We start from the raw sequence: 12,843 nt of genomic DNA, 5'->3' as shown, positions 1-12,843 counted from the left end.
GACATGAGAAGTTCAGACACACTCACTGCACTCTGAAAGCTTACAGTTTTAGGTATTGTTTTTTGAACGTTTTAATATTAAAATTCAAAAGGCACAAAATGGTATTTAGTGAAAAGTCTCCATCTCAGCCCTGCTCCCCAGAGGCGGTAACTGTTACCAGTTGCTTGTAACAGATTATTCCAGAAGAAATCGATGCCTATTTACAGTCTTGTTTAACTACCTGGGGGTCGTGGCTGGCAACTGCAAGTGCTGCCCCCACCAGCACACCACCTCCCTCACATCTTTTCCCCTCCTCCTCTGCTTTCCAGGGAACCCCACCAAGAGCCCTCAGCCAGGAAGACACCTGTGCTATGACAGCGACAAAGGCCAAGAAGGAGAAAGTTGAGGACTGCTGACAGCCCCGCCTTCTGTCCGGGAGCTGCTACCTCGACCTCAGGCCCTCCCTCCTCTTGTGGATTTGCGAGTTGCCCCCTTCCCACACTGAAGCATGGTGGTGCAGGACAGCATGGACACCCCTGGCGTGCCACTGGAGCCCTTCCTGCACCAGGTCGGAGGTCACCTGAGCGTACTGAAGTATGATGAGTACACGGTGTGTAAGCCCCTCATCTCCCAGGAGCAGAGGTTCTACGAGTCCCTGCCACTGGCCATGAAGCGCTTCACTCCGCAGTACAAAGGTGAGTGTCTGGGCAGTCTCCTGTGCTCAGTATCCCCGCATGGGGCCAGCACGGGGTGGGCGCACACACCTGCCACCTCCTTGAGCACAGTGGTGTGTTGAAGTGTTGCCATGGAGTCCTGCCCCTCTCCACAACCCAGCTGGCCTTCACAGCCCCAGTTTCTCTAAACTCTTTGAGCCTCCAGGCCTGGAGTGTTATGCCATTTGGCGTCCTACAAATTAGCTCAAGCCATCAGGCTTCGAGGAATTGAGAATGGGATAAAGTGATTGCCCAGCCCCGCCCTGCCCCGATGGGGCATCCCGGTCTGTGCTTTGGGAGTGCCATGGCTGGGTCCTGTGACTGTGGTTGGTAAACACAGGACAGGTGGAGACCTCCTTCACCTCCCTCAGGTGACCCAGGTGCATGGCAGGAGCCTCGGGTCTGAGACAGGTTATGGAGGGGCTGGTTCACAGTGTGTTTGGGAAACCAGAATTCCCACCCTCATCCAAGGGCAAAGCCGGGGCATTTCCGCAGTGTAGCTGGGGAAACGGTGCACGGAGCAGTGTGTGTTCCGGATCTGAGCACAGAGTAGGTTCCGGGGAGAGAAGGCTGGGGTGGGGGGGAGGGCTGTTGTTTGCTGACCTCCGGACAGGGGCACTCTGTGGGCCACCAACATCCGCGGGGCAGGCTGCTTTGTTCACATCCAGCCTTCGGTAAAAGCGGCTCACAGGGCTCAGGGCAGGACTCTGCCAGCCGCGGGCCCGCAAAGGGATACATACTCAGAGAAAAGACCTCCTTTAGAGGATTTTAGACCTCTAATACGTCAGTTAAAAACTTACCTGCATTTCAGTGATGTGGATAACTGGGAAGGATAGGGCCTGTCTTCATCGGTGTTTCTCAAAGTGGGATCAGCCAACTTTACCAGAATTGCTGGTGCGTGCGTGCGTGTGTGTGTGTGTGTGTGTGTGTGTGTGTGTGTGTGTGTGTGTTTAAATGCAGGCTCCCAGGCCCCATTCAAGACCTCTGAATCAGAATCCCTAGGGTCAGGGCCTAGGAATCCGTATTCAGCCTGCTCCAGATACAGACCCACTGAGAGGGGCCCAAGGCCTTGAGCCCTGGGCATTGCTTCAGTCATGGGCTGCCAGCACCTCTGAGAGTCTGAGATAAGACAAATGAGAGACAGGGGTGGATGGCTGGTGTACAGCCTTTGCAGGCCTCCCCGGGGGCCCTCTGGGGCCGCAGGCCAGTGTTGCCCATCAGCTGTGGATCACTGCCCATCTTGTCTGAGCACCCACTGGAGCTAACATCTGGCCCTTCACAACTGAACTCAAGCCAGCAAAGGGGCGGCAGGATCTCGGGTGGGGTGGCCTCCTGCCCGCAGCATTTCACGCTGGTTTGACACAGCTCTGGAGCTGAGACAGGCTGCCAGGGCAGCCCCAGGCAGCGCGGGGAAGTGAAAGAGGCCGGTGGGCTTCCAGGACCACATCCCGGTGCCCTCCCCGTTCCCTGTCTGCACAAGCCATTTGGTGGGGGGCGGGGGGGGGGCGCGGGTGGGTTAGGACCGCATCACTCTGGGGAGTCTTGGGCACTGTCGACTCTCCAGACCCCTCCTCTGCCCTGCTTCCCTCTCAGGTTGGGCCCACCCTGGTACCACCCGCCTTGGGGCCCTGCTAACTCGATAGATTAACCTGAGGCATCACTTCATGCTTCAGTCTTTGCCTTGGGGCTTCATTCAGGAGATGATGTTTGCAAACAAGTCGGGAGGGGCCGGGTCAGGGAAACACAGGACATCTCGCAGGTGAGACCACGCAGCCTGGCTGAGCGTGAGGGTGAGGCAGAGCCCATGGGCTGGCATGACACCCAAACAGGAGGTTTCGATGATGCAGAAACGCTGACTCCCTCGCCTGCCCGAACGTGGCCGGCATCCAGGCGCCACCCAAGGAAGCGCACATCTGAGGAGACACAAGAAAGGCCCAGAACTGGGAGCCTCAAGCCCTCAGACGCCAGGGCCAGGGAGCTGAAGTCAGGTTTGGGATGGGAAAGGGTCCCCCGAAGGACCTCAGGCTGTGCGGGCATCTTGTTTCACCAGAAAAGAAAAGTAATATCGGCCAACCCTTAGTGTTCACTCAGTGCCAGACACACTGGAAGCAGTTTCCATGACTGACTCATTTAATCCTGACAACAGTCCTCTGAGGAAGGTGTTTCTATCATCCCCATTTCACAGGTTAGCAAACTGAGGCACAGAGAGGTTACCCAACTTGCCTCAGGCCACACAGCTAGTGAGGCAGAGCCAGAATTCAAGTATGGCTCCCAAGTGTGGGCTCTCAGCCCCCCAGGCTGGCTCCACCAGCGACTATCACTGAAGAGACAACTCCTCAGATGCCAGTGCTCTGGGGTCACCCAACCCAACGCGGGAGGGGATGTGACTTGCCCAGGGTCACTCAGCTAGTGACCTCAGGTCAGGGGAACCCGAACACCCACAAGGCTGCCACAGGGGTCTCCCTTTTCTTGCTTGTGGGAACAACCCAGAAAGAGAGGCTGTTCCTGACGTGGCCGCCGCATGCCCCAGAGCCCACCCTCTTCCTTCTCACTCCCTGCACGGTGACGGCAGCGGACTGCTGGGCAGGCACGTCATTCCCAAGGGCAGCTTCCCTGTGCCAGGAGCTCATCTTGGACCTTTTGCTGGGTTCCTTGGGCACGACAGCGTCTTGAGGCTGTGTCCGTCTGCCTCCCAGTCTGCCCATCGGCTTTGGGTGAGTGAGGACATACTCCTAGGTCAAGTTGGTAGTGGATGAGCCGGATTCATATTACAGACGGCGGCAAATAAATGTTCTCATGAGCTTAAAAATAAGTACATGACGGAATATGCACGGAAGCTGCTCGGCCAAATCGAAATCGCTGAGATGCTCTGGGCACGTCAGCCAAGGCAGCGAGCACTCCTGTCTGCCCAACTGACGTGGTCACAGTGGAGGTGCTTGGGGGGACTGGTGAGCAGGCAGACAGGGCCAGGGTCCCCCACTCTCCTGGCCAGGCAGGGGCAGCAGAGTGTTGGGAGCCCGTGGGCCGCCAAGTCCCCATGGACACCCAAGGCAAGCACAGAGGCCAGCCAGCTCCCCCTCTTCTCACACCTGGAGGGTAGGCTCTGGGGCCTGGGGGTGGTTCCCAGGCCAGTCCTCCTCCCTGGAACAAGCACAGTGACCCTCCCGCCAAGAAGTCTAGGCTGGAAATGTAACACCGTATCCTTGGGCTTCTTGGCGCTTCCGGCCCTCGGCACTCTCACGAGGTGGTGGCATCGTAGCCTCTCCGTTCGCTCCTGTGGAACAGAATGACCAGAACAAATGTGACTGGGGACACAGCAGGAGTGTGCCTCGTCCACACACGGGTAAACATAGCGTGATGACACAGGAGTCTCCCGATTAAGTCCCAGGCTCAGTGCGACAGCCTGTTGCGTCTCCCACATTCACGGCTGGCGTGGCCTCCATCCCTTACCAGCTGTGTGACCTCGGGTGAGTTATCAATCTCTCTGAGCCTCAGTGACCACAGTCAAGTGCCTTGCAGGCTTAGTGACCAACAAAATGCACATAATGCTGGCACACAGTAGGTGTAAAAGACCAGGCAGTGGTTATTACCACCGTACTTGTGTCCCTGACCTGCCATCAGCCCCCTGCCCTCATGAGCAGGACAGCCCTGGTGGGCCCGGTCTAGGGATGCAGGCTACCGTCCAGGTAAACTACAGAATCCTCTGTCATGATTACTTCACGGGACACTGGGGCCTGGGATGAGCTAAGGAAGAGCAGAGTTTTTTAAGGAACTGGAGGGATCCGAAGGTCACGCTCAGGCTGCAGAATTAGGGCACTGGGAACCTGAGATGACAGGCCTGGCCCAGGGAGACCACTGAGCTAGGCACAGACGGGCCTGGAGCGTGCCTCACTGAATCATAGAGCAGCCCTGAAAATGAGTGTCTGCTCTGAGCAGCCCAGGAGGGCCGGGCAGGGCTGCACGAGGGGAAATCAGCTGCCTTGGCTGCTGGTTCAGCAGAAATGACCACTTAAACGCTGAGAAGGTGACCAAGTGGCCGGGGGAGGAAAGCAACACCTGGGAGGATGTGACCACAGACAACCCTCCCATCTGTCAGGGTCCCAGCGGAAAATGAGCAGTACATGCCAAGGGAGTTAAATAAAGAGAATTTGTCAAGGGGCTATTCACAGAATTGCACACAGGATTAAGGGGACAACTGGGGAGACTTCCCTGGCAGTCCAGGAATTAGGACTCCATGCTTCCACTGCAGGGGGCATGGGTTCGGTCCCTGGTTGGGGAACTAAGATCCCACATGCCACGCAGGGCTGCCAAAAAGAAAAGGGGGGAACAACTGGGGATGGTGAGGCAACCAGGGAGCGGCACGGCTGGAAGACTGTAACCAACCCCAGGCCTGAAGGGCCAAGGTGAGGGCGTGGTGGAGTTGAGCAAGAGGGAGGCTGCAGAGAAACACAGCCACGGCAGAGCCACGCCGCAGCAGGGAGGGAACAAGTGGGATAAAGCCCCAACCTTTCTCCTCCCCTCCCCCCATCTCCAGCCAGTGTCCCTCATTGGCCCAACTGTCAGGCAAAAGAGCCATTGGTGCGGGCTTCCCTGGTGGCGCAGTAGGTGAGAGTCCGCCTGCCGATGCAGGGGACGCGGGTTCGTGCCCCGGTCCGGGAAGATCCCACATGCCGCGGAGCGGCTGGGCCCGTGAGCCATGGCCGCTGAGCCTGCGCGTCCGCAGCCTGTGCTCCGCAACGGGAGAGGCCACAACAGTGAGAGGCCCGCGTACCGGAAAAAAAAAAAAAGAGCCATTGCTGCATGCCAGAGTCAGCCCCCAGGCACAAGATGGATGGAGAATGGGTTGGTAGAAGAAGGAGCAAAGAGAGGGTCCTCACAGCATCAGCTGCAGGAAGAACAGGGAGCAAAGGACTCTGTAGAGAGCCGATTCTCTCAAAAATATTCGTGTGGCCGTCTCCCGGGCCACGACCATGAGTATCTTCCACCTTCACCAGAACTCTGGCGAGGCTGGGCACCCACAGAGGGAGGGCTGGACCCTGCCACCAGAGCGAGAAGTCCAAAGAACACCAGAGAGCCATTAACGTACGGGCCAGAGCCAATGACCTGACCTGGTCAATGTCCTAAAGGAGAAGCTCGGCTAGCACATGGGTTCAGTGGGTGTCCTCACATCCTTCGCTATCACAGCCAGCGACTGGAGTAGGATGTCATGCCTGGATTACAAACAACGGTGGTTAGGAGGTACCATTGGAGAAATCTCACACGCCTTCTGTTTTCTATCAAAGAACCACATTCTGTCCATAATCTTCACGTGCTGTGCGTCTAACCGAAGGCAATGGCGAACGTCAGTGTGAAAGCCAGGTATGGGGGGGAGGATGAAAGAAGGGGCAACCCGAGCACCAGGAGGCTGTTAGAGGAAGGTTTCCTGGAAGAAGCTGCTTAGATACAGGTTAACAGAGGGGAGAGCCAGGGTGTCGTAGGAGGCAGAGGACAAGGGGCAGGAATGAGAGGAGCCCCCGACTTCCCTCACTGCTACTCAGAGGCGGGGCCCCTCTTTGCAGAGGACCAGCTCGGATGCCCCCAGGTTGGGCCCCGGTGGGGTGCTGCGGGGTGCCTGGGTGGTGTGCTCGCGCACAGAGGAGTGGAGATGTGAGGACAAAATGTACGCAGCTGCTTTGTTTCAAGCATGGAGGGGCAGGGAGAGGTGACGAAGCAGAAGCTGTACCAGCATCCACACGAGGCCATTTCCGCAGGCTCCGCAGCTCTGGGCTCATTCTGGAACAGGATCGGGTTGAAGCCAGTCCCCGTAGCTCTTCCTTGAGAGACGAGCTGGGGAAGGGGGGCAGTTGACCACTGCCATTAAACTATAGTTCAGAAGGACATCACACTGCATCCACTCCGTAAATGTCATCTGGTTTCTCCATCCCTCCCCTTCTGCAGGCACCATCACCGTGCACCTCCGGAAAGACAGCCGAGGCCATCTCAGCCTGGTTGCCAACCCACTGAAGGAGATCCGGGGGCCCTTCCAGGTCTCCGCGGAGTCGGCGGCCGTGGCCATATGGCAGACCCTCCAGCAGACCACCAGCAGCGGCGGTGCCCTCCCTCTCCCCCAGTGGCAGCACACCCAGCTGGCACACTCACTCAAGGAGAGGTGAGGGCCACTTGGCAGGATGACAGAACCCGGGCAGCACGTCCCTAGCAGGCACCAGCACTGCTCCCACCTGTGCCCAGGCCGATGGCTCCCCCTTAGGGCCAGAGCCGAGCAAAGGAGAAATTCAGATGAAGGCTCTGTCTAGAATAAGCCACGTGACCAAAAAAAAAAGGAATGCATTTTCTTTGGTGCCCCTTCTAGAGGGAGGATTTCAATGCATTTCATCTCGGAAGTGGATGCACACGCCGAGTCCTATACAGAGCAGACATTCAGTGTATATTTGTTTCATTAAATACCTGCTTCACTGAGACGATGAGGTTGTCTCTGGAGGGGGAAAATGTGCAGAGCAGAAACCCCAGAAGAGTTGACATAAAGGAAAAGTGTGGCTAATGCCTCTCTAAAATCATCGTCTGTAGCGGTCAAGACTGGAGAGGAGAGAGGTCAACTGCAGTGCTCCGTGGGGCCCTGGAGACCCAGGCGGCTCAGGATGCCCAAGGTCCTTGGAGAGTTCTCAGATTAGCTGACCTTTCTCAGATGAAAAGGATCCCTGGGGATTTTTTAAACGCTTATGGGAAACAAAAGGGAGCTAATACAATGAAAGTACCTCCCTTCCCCAAGGATCTAATTAAGCCTCCTGGCTTGGCGTCAGGAAGCGGTGCGTATTATCTCCATGTTACAGACAGGGAAGCCGAGATGCAGAGGGCAGGAGAGGGTGGACCAAGGACCTATGATTCTTCCCCCCATGGCATCTGAAGCCACAGTAACAGCCTAACCTCCAGCCTTCTGATTCCAGGCAGGGTCGCCACCTCTATACTGTGTTGCCTCCAAAGGGAGGTAATGACCCAGGTCATTTACAAGTGAATTTAAACCGCCTCAGCCCCCTGAGGAGGTGACATGCTCCAGTGAGTTATTCCGGACTTTAGAGACCCCTGCGAGGCCTGCAGCATGGCCTGATCTGGTGCCCCGGGGCCTGAGCAGGGCCGGCAGGGCACCCCAAGGTCCTGCAGGCATCCTGAGAGTAGCCAGGGAGAGTCCACATCAGGGTTCAGCCAGGAGGGTTCAGCCAGGAGAATCCAGCCAGTCACAGGGGCCCTGACTGTCGTGTGCTCCCCTCGCCCGCAGCCCAGCCACAGCACTCCTGATGTCCGAGCTCCACCTCAAGGCCCAAGTCCCCTCCCTGGTGGAGGATGTGAACGGGAACCAGACAGAGAGGAGAAGCTTTAACCCGTGGGGCCTGCACTGCCACCAGGCCCACCTGAGCCGCCTGTGCGCTGAGTACCCTGAGAACAAGAGGCACCGTATCCTTGCCCGTGACCCGCCCGCCCACCCAGCCACCACTGCGCACGGTGCTGTCAGGGGCGCGGGGCGGTGAAGGGAGTGATAGACAGACGTTTTGGGGCAGGGCCAAGGGAGGTGTGGGTAGGGAGAGACAGCCTGATGTGAGAGAGAGTGGGAGGCACAAGCCCTCCCACCTGGGACCTGGGAGAAAGCAGATCTCTCCAAAAGAAAAGCCAGAGGCTGGGGAAGGAGGACTGCGGGAAAAGCTGAACAGAGTAACCCTGTTTGGGCCACTGACTGTGTCTCGGCCACCTGGGCAGTGGGGATGGACAGGGCTGGGGTCTCTGTGGGCAGATAGGAAAGATGACTGCCACGCTGGGTGGGGGTAGGGGTGCGGGTTCAAAGGGAGGGTGGGTCCCTGCACCCATCCTCCCTTTTACACCTCCCACAAACTCAGTGAGCAAATTCAGGCTTGAAATGCCCCCCTTTTGTCACCTCTGGGCTCCTTCCCGCACACCGGTGGCTGGTTTCTCTGTATTTACTAAGACACATCTGCAGCCCTCATCCCTAAGAAGCTTTTGCAGGATAACTACTCCGCTGAAATTAATATTCCTGCAACTCATCTCTGAAGCTAATATCAACCCACTTCTCCCCAAAAGGTACTGGCCCATTCAGTGACTCGAGGTTTTAGCCTTAAGATTTTCTGCCATAACATGTAAATTGGGCATGGCCTGCCAGGGATTTCACTCCTGAATTTAAATTACAACCTCAGAGCAAAAAGGAGAAGGAAAAAAAGCTCACATCCTCATCAACTCCCCCTAAATAAATGGACTTATGAAAGCAGCCTGCAAAGTTAATACCTTGAATTCTTCACAGCGACTGACAGGCTGGTCTGTAATGAAAGAAATGGGAGTGAAGGGATGGGGCTCAGAGGAGGGAATCTCCAGCCAGCTTCAGAGGCCGGCTAACCGCCTCCTGTGGGGCAGTGGCCTTTATGTCCTCAGAAGCCTTCCTTAAAGTAGCATGACCAGGGTTCCTGCTGCTGGAAAATGTCGTGTCACAGTACAAGCATCCCTGCATCTTAGACCTGAAGATGGGGACCCGGCAGCACGGGGACGATGCGTCGGAGGAGAAGAAGGCCCGCCACATGAGGAAGTGTGCACGGAGCACCTCGGCCTGCCTGGGCGTGCGCATCTGTGGCATGCAGGTAGGTGGGGGACGTCTGCGGGGCTGGGCATCCTGGCATGTCCGCTAGGGGCAAGGATGTCTCCCATCCAGATGCTGCTGCCCCCCGCAGGACCCTTCATTTTGTGGGAGCAACAGAGACGGCGGCCAAGCACCTCTTTCACCAAGAAAACGTGTATCCTGGTCTAGGACACACTGGGTTTTTTAAAGAGCGCCTTTCAGGATAGTGATATCAAAACCCCACCATTTTGGGGGAATGTAAATTGGTGCAGCCACTATGGAAAACAGTGTGGAGGTTCCTCAAAAAACTGAAAATAGAATTGCCATGTGAAAAAAGAAAATTAGAATTGCTATATGATCCAGCAATCCCACTCCTGGGCATATATCTGGACAAAACTGTAATTCAAAAAGATACATGCACCCCTATGTGCGTAGCAGCACTTTTCACAATAGCCAAGACATGGAAAGAACCTAAATGTCCATCGACAGATGAGTGGATAAAGAAGATGTGGTATATATACACGATGGAATACTACTCAGCCATAATAATGCCATTTGCAGCAACACGGATGGACCTAGAGATTATCATACTAAGTGAAGTAAGTCAGACAGAGAAAGACAAATACCATATGATATCACTTATATGTGGAATCTAAAAGATGACACAAATGAACTTCTGTGAAACAGAAACAGACTCACATAGAGAACACACTGTGGTTGCCAAGTGTGGGGGGAGGGATATATTGGGAGTTTGGGATGAGCAGATGCAAACTATTATACATAGGATGGATAAACAACAAGGTCCTACTGGGAACTATATTCAATATCCTGTGATAAACAATAATGGAAAAGAATGTCTATAACTGAATCCCTTTGCTGTACAGAAGAAATTAACACAACATTGTAAATCAACTGTACGTCAATAAAATTTTAAAAACCACCATTTTTAAACTCATCTCAGGATCTCTGGCAGTTGGAACTTTCCATGTGACCACGTTGGTCCTGCCCATGTTGAGAGCAGACCTTTGATGACAGTGTGCGAGCAGGTCTGGGAGAGAACTGAGAGAAAGCTTCTCTGCGTGCTCCGTTGGTTCCTCGTTCTCTTGAACCATGAAGCTGAACCCTCTCCTTCTCAGATGCTGGCAGGCAATCTGCTCTTTGAATCCTTATTGGCCATTTCCTGTTCTTTCTCTGCTTTTTCTGCTGCTTCTTGCTACCTCTTCTCGTTAACAAAGTGGGAAGGTCGTAACCTGCAAAGCCCAGTAAAGGAATGGTTAATTTTTTATTGCCCCGACTCCACACTTCATTTTTGCTGTTCTGATGTGGCTTATAGCCAAGGCTGCAGGAGAACAGGAGGAAATAAACTTCCTCCAGTGGCTCACTCTTAGAGTCTATCTACTAAAGCAAAACCAGACACGGATTTGATGGTAATCGTTATAGCTTTCCTTAATTGAAACTGCCACCCCTTGAAGCTGGAAGTTGAGTCTATAAATGTGTGGCACAGATGTCCCTAGGAAGGCTTGGAATACAGTCCTCAAGAGAATGGAGTGTGACAATTTGTGGAGTACATGGAATCTCTCTCTGGACCGCAAACCTTCTGAAATTGATCTGATTTATTTACAAAGAGATGCCTGTCATGTGCTTAGAAAGGCTAATTGTAACAGCTGATCTCCAGCCCTCCAAAGGCAACACCAAGTCGATGGTATCTTTCTGATTTTTTTTTTTTTCAATTCCTGTTTTCTGTAAACATATCATGTAATCTGAAGGCAGGGAAGACCTGAGAAACTGTCTTGGTCAGGTACGGGCAGCCCTTCCCAGGTGTGCCAGGCAGAGGTGTGCCAACTCACCCTCTGGCCATGCCAGCCACTGACCTCCGTTCAGCCTCTGCCCGCCTCTGTCATCTGAATGAAATGGGAGCGGCTGCCACTGTCTCCCCCCTCGGCATCTCTCCTCCATCTGCTCCCTTCCGGTGGCCAAGACGTGACAGGGGAGGGGAGAAGGGCTGACGCTAAAGAGAGGAGCCACCAACCCCGCAGAGCTGCTGCGAACCTTCCCTGCTCCATCCAGGCTCCCCTCAACCTCACTGGCTGCCTGAAAACTCCATCCACACCTGATCTAGCCTGTCTTTTCATCTCCAAACAATTCACCCCACTCTACCCCCAGAGCCATTACGGTTTTCTTAGAATCTGCAGAGAAAGGACTTCATAAACTTTGTTGGGGGAAATTTTAATCCACTTGGCTTTCCAAGGCCATTGGCTGTGATTTCAGATTCCACTAAAGCTTTCTCGCTTGGGTTTGCTAATATTTAAAGAGGGCCAGAAGCCAGGGTTTAAATCATGGTTTGGAGGTTGACATTGGAAATTCACAAGAAAGGAGATCCAAACCTTTTCCTGGTGGGCGGAGGGTCACCTTCATAGGATGAAGGATCTTTAGACCTTGGATTCCTATTAAAGGCTTGCACAGAAAGCATTTTAAAATGTAAAAGTTACACTGGTGCTTGATGAAAGATCATCTTGCCAGTCATTGCAGCCATTCTTGCCCTGCATCTCTAGAAATCTGTTTATATATTAGGTAGTTTGTGATGCTGCCACTGTAGCAGATGTGATTTTTTTTTTTAAGTTTGCAATTCTTCACATTTTCTATCTTCTTTTTAACGTAAGGTTTATCAAACCGATAAGAAGCACTTTCTCTTCAAAGACAAGTACTATGGAAGAAAACTCTCAGTGGAAGGCTTCAGGCAAGCACTTTATCAGTTCCTACACGATGGGACCCGGCTCCGGATGGAGCTGCTAGAGCCCATCCAGCGCCAGCTCCGGGCCCTCCTCTCAGTCATTAGGAGCCAGAGTTCATACCGGTTCTACTCCAGCTCTCTCCTCATCATCTATGATGGGCAGGAGACTCTGCAGACGCCCCACGGCAGCAATGTCGTCAAAGTTGACATCCGGATGATCGACTTTGCTCACACAACATACAAAGGCTCCTGGAATGAACACACCACCTACGATGGACCAGATCCAGGCTATATCTTTGGCCTGGAAAACCTCATCCAGATCTTGCAGGATATTCAAGAAGGAGAATGAGACTTGTTGGGTCCATCCAGATTTTTCTGGAGGATAGCTCTCCAAAGGGGCCTGTTGGTAGCTAGGGTAGTCTACACACCCCTGAGATGTGTCTGTAATAATTATACCTACATTCAAAAGCCATCTCTATACATGGCAGGCTATACTAACAGCTGCTAAGGAAACCAGCTCTGGAGGCGATTCACGTACCCTGGCATCTTGCACTCATGCCAGTCGTCGTAGGCTGCACAGCAGGATGAAATGGTACCTTTCTGGAGTAAAGGGTGGGGTGCAGAGGAGTTACAGGCCAGCATTACAGTGAGATTCTGGAGTATTTGCATTTAAAGATGCTTTCTTTTTGTCATGCTGCAGTCTCACAAGCTGTAAGGCAAAAAAAAAGAAAAAAAAAAAACCTTACTTGAGGAAGCCTGGAAGAATGAGTTCCCTAGTTATCGTTTTTCTGCTCACATGGGCTGCTGGC

General features: G+C 53.9%; 1 protein-coding gene across 1 annotated transcript; it reads left to right on the top strand.

Annotated features, from left to right (window-relative positions):
- Window positions 1-487: 487 nt before the first annotated feature.
- On the top strand, window positions 488-12,383 carry IP6K3 (inositol hexakisphosphate kinase 3; the record flags this gene model as incomplete). Its single annotated transcript, XM_082847392.1, has 5 exons — window positions 488-674; window positions 6,630-6,840; window positions 7,963-8,138; window positions 9,150-9,325; window positions 11,964-12,383. The coding sequence occupies 5 exons, from the start codon at window positions 488-490 to the stop codon at window positions 12,381-12,383; spliced, it is 1,170 nt and encodes a 389-aa protein (XP_082703518.1).
- Window positions 12,384-12,843: the final 460 nt, after the last annotated feature.

This window comes from Leucopleurus acutus (assembly GCF_964270905.1).
Source record: "Leucopleurus acutus genome assembly, chromosome: 10".
In the NCBI taxonomy this organism is placed as follows: Eukaryota; Metazoa; Chordata; class Mammalia; order Artiodactyla; family Delphinidae; genus Leucopleurus; species Leucopleurus acutus.
The sequence above is the reverse complement of the archived record's forward strand: the minus strand, read 5'-3'. Positions and strand labels throughout refer to the sequence as shown.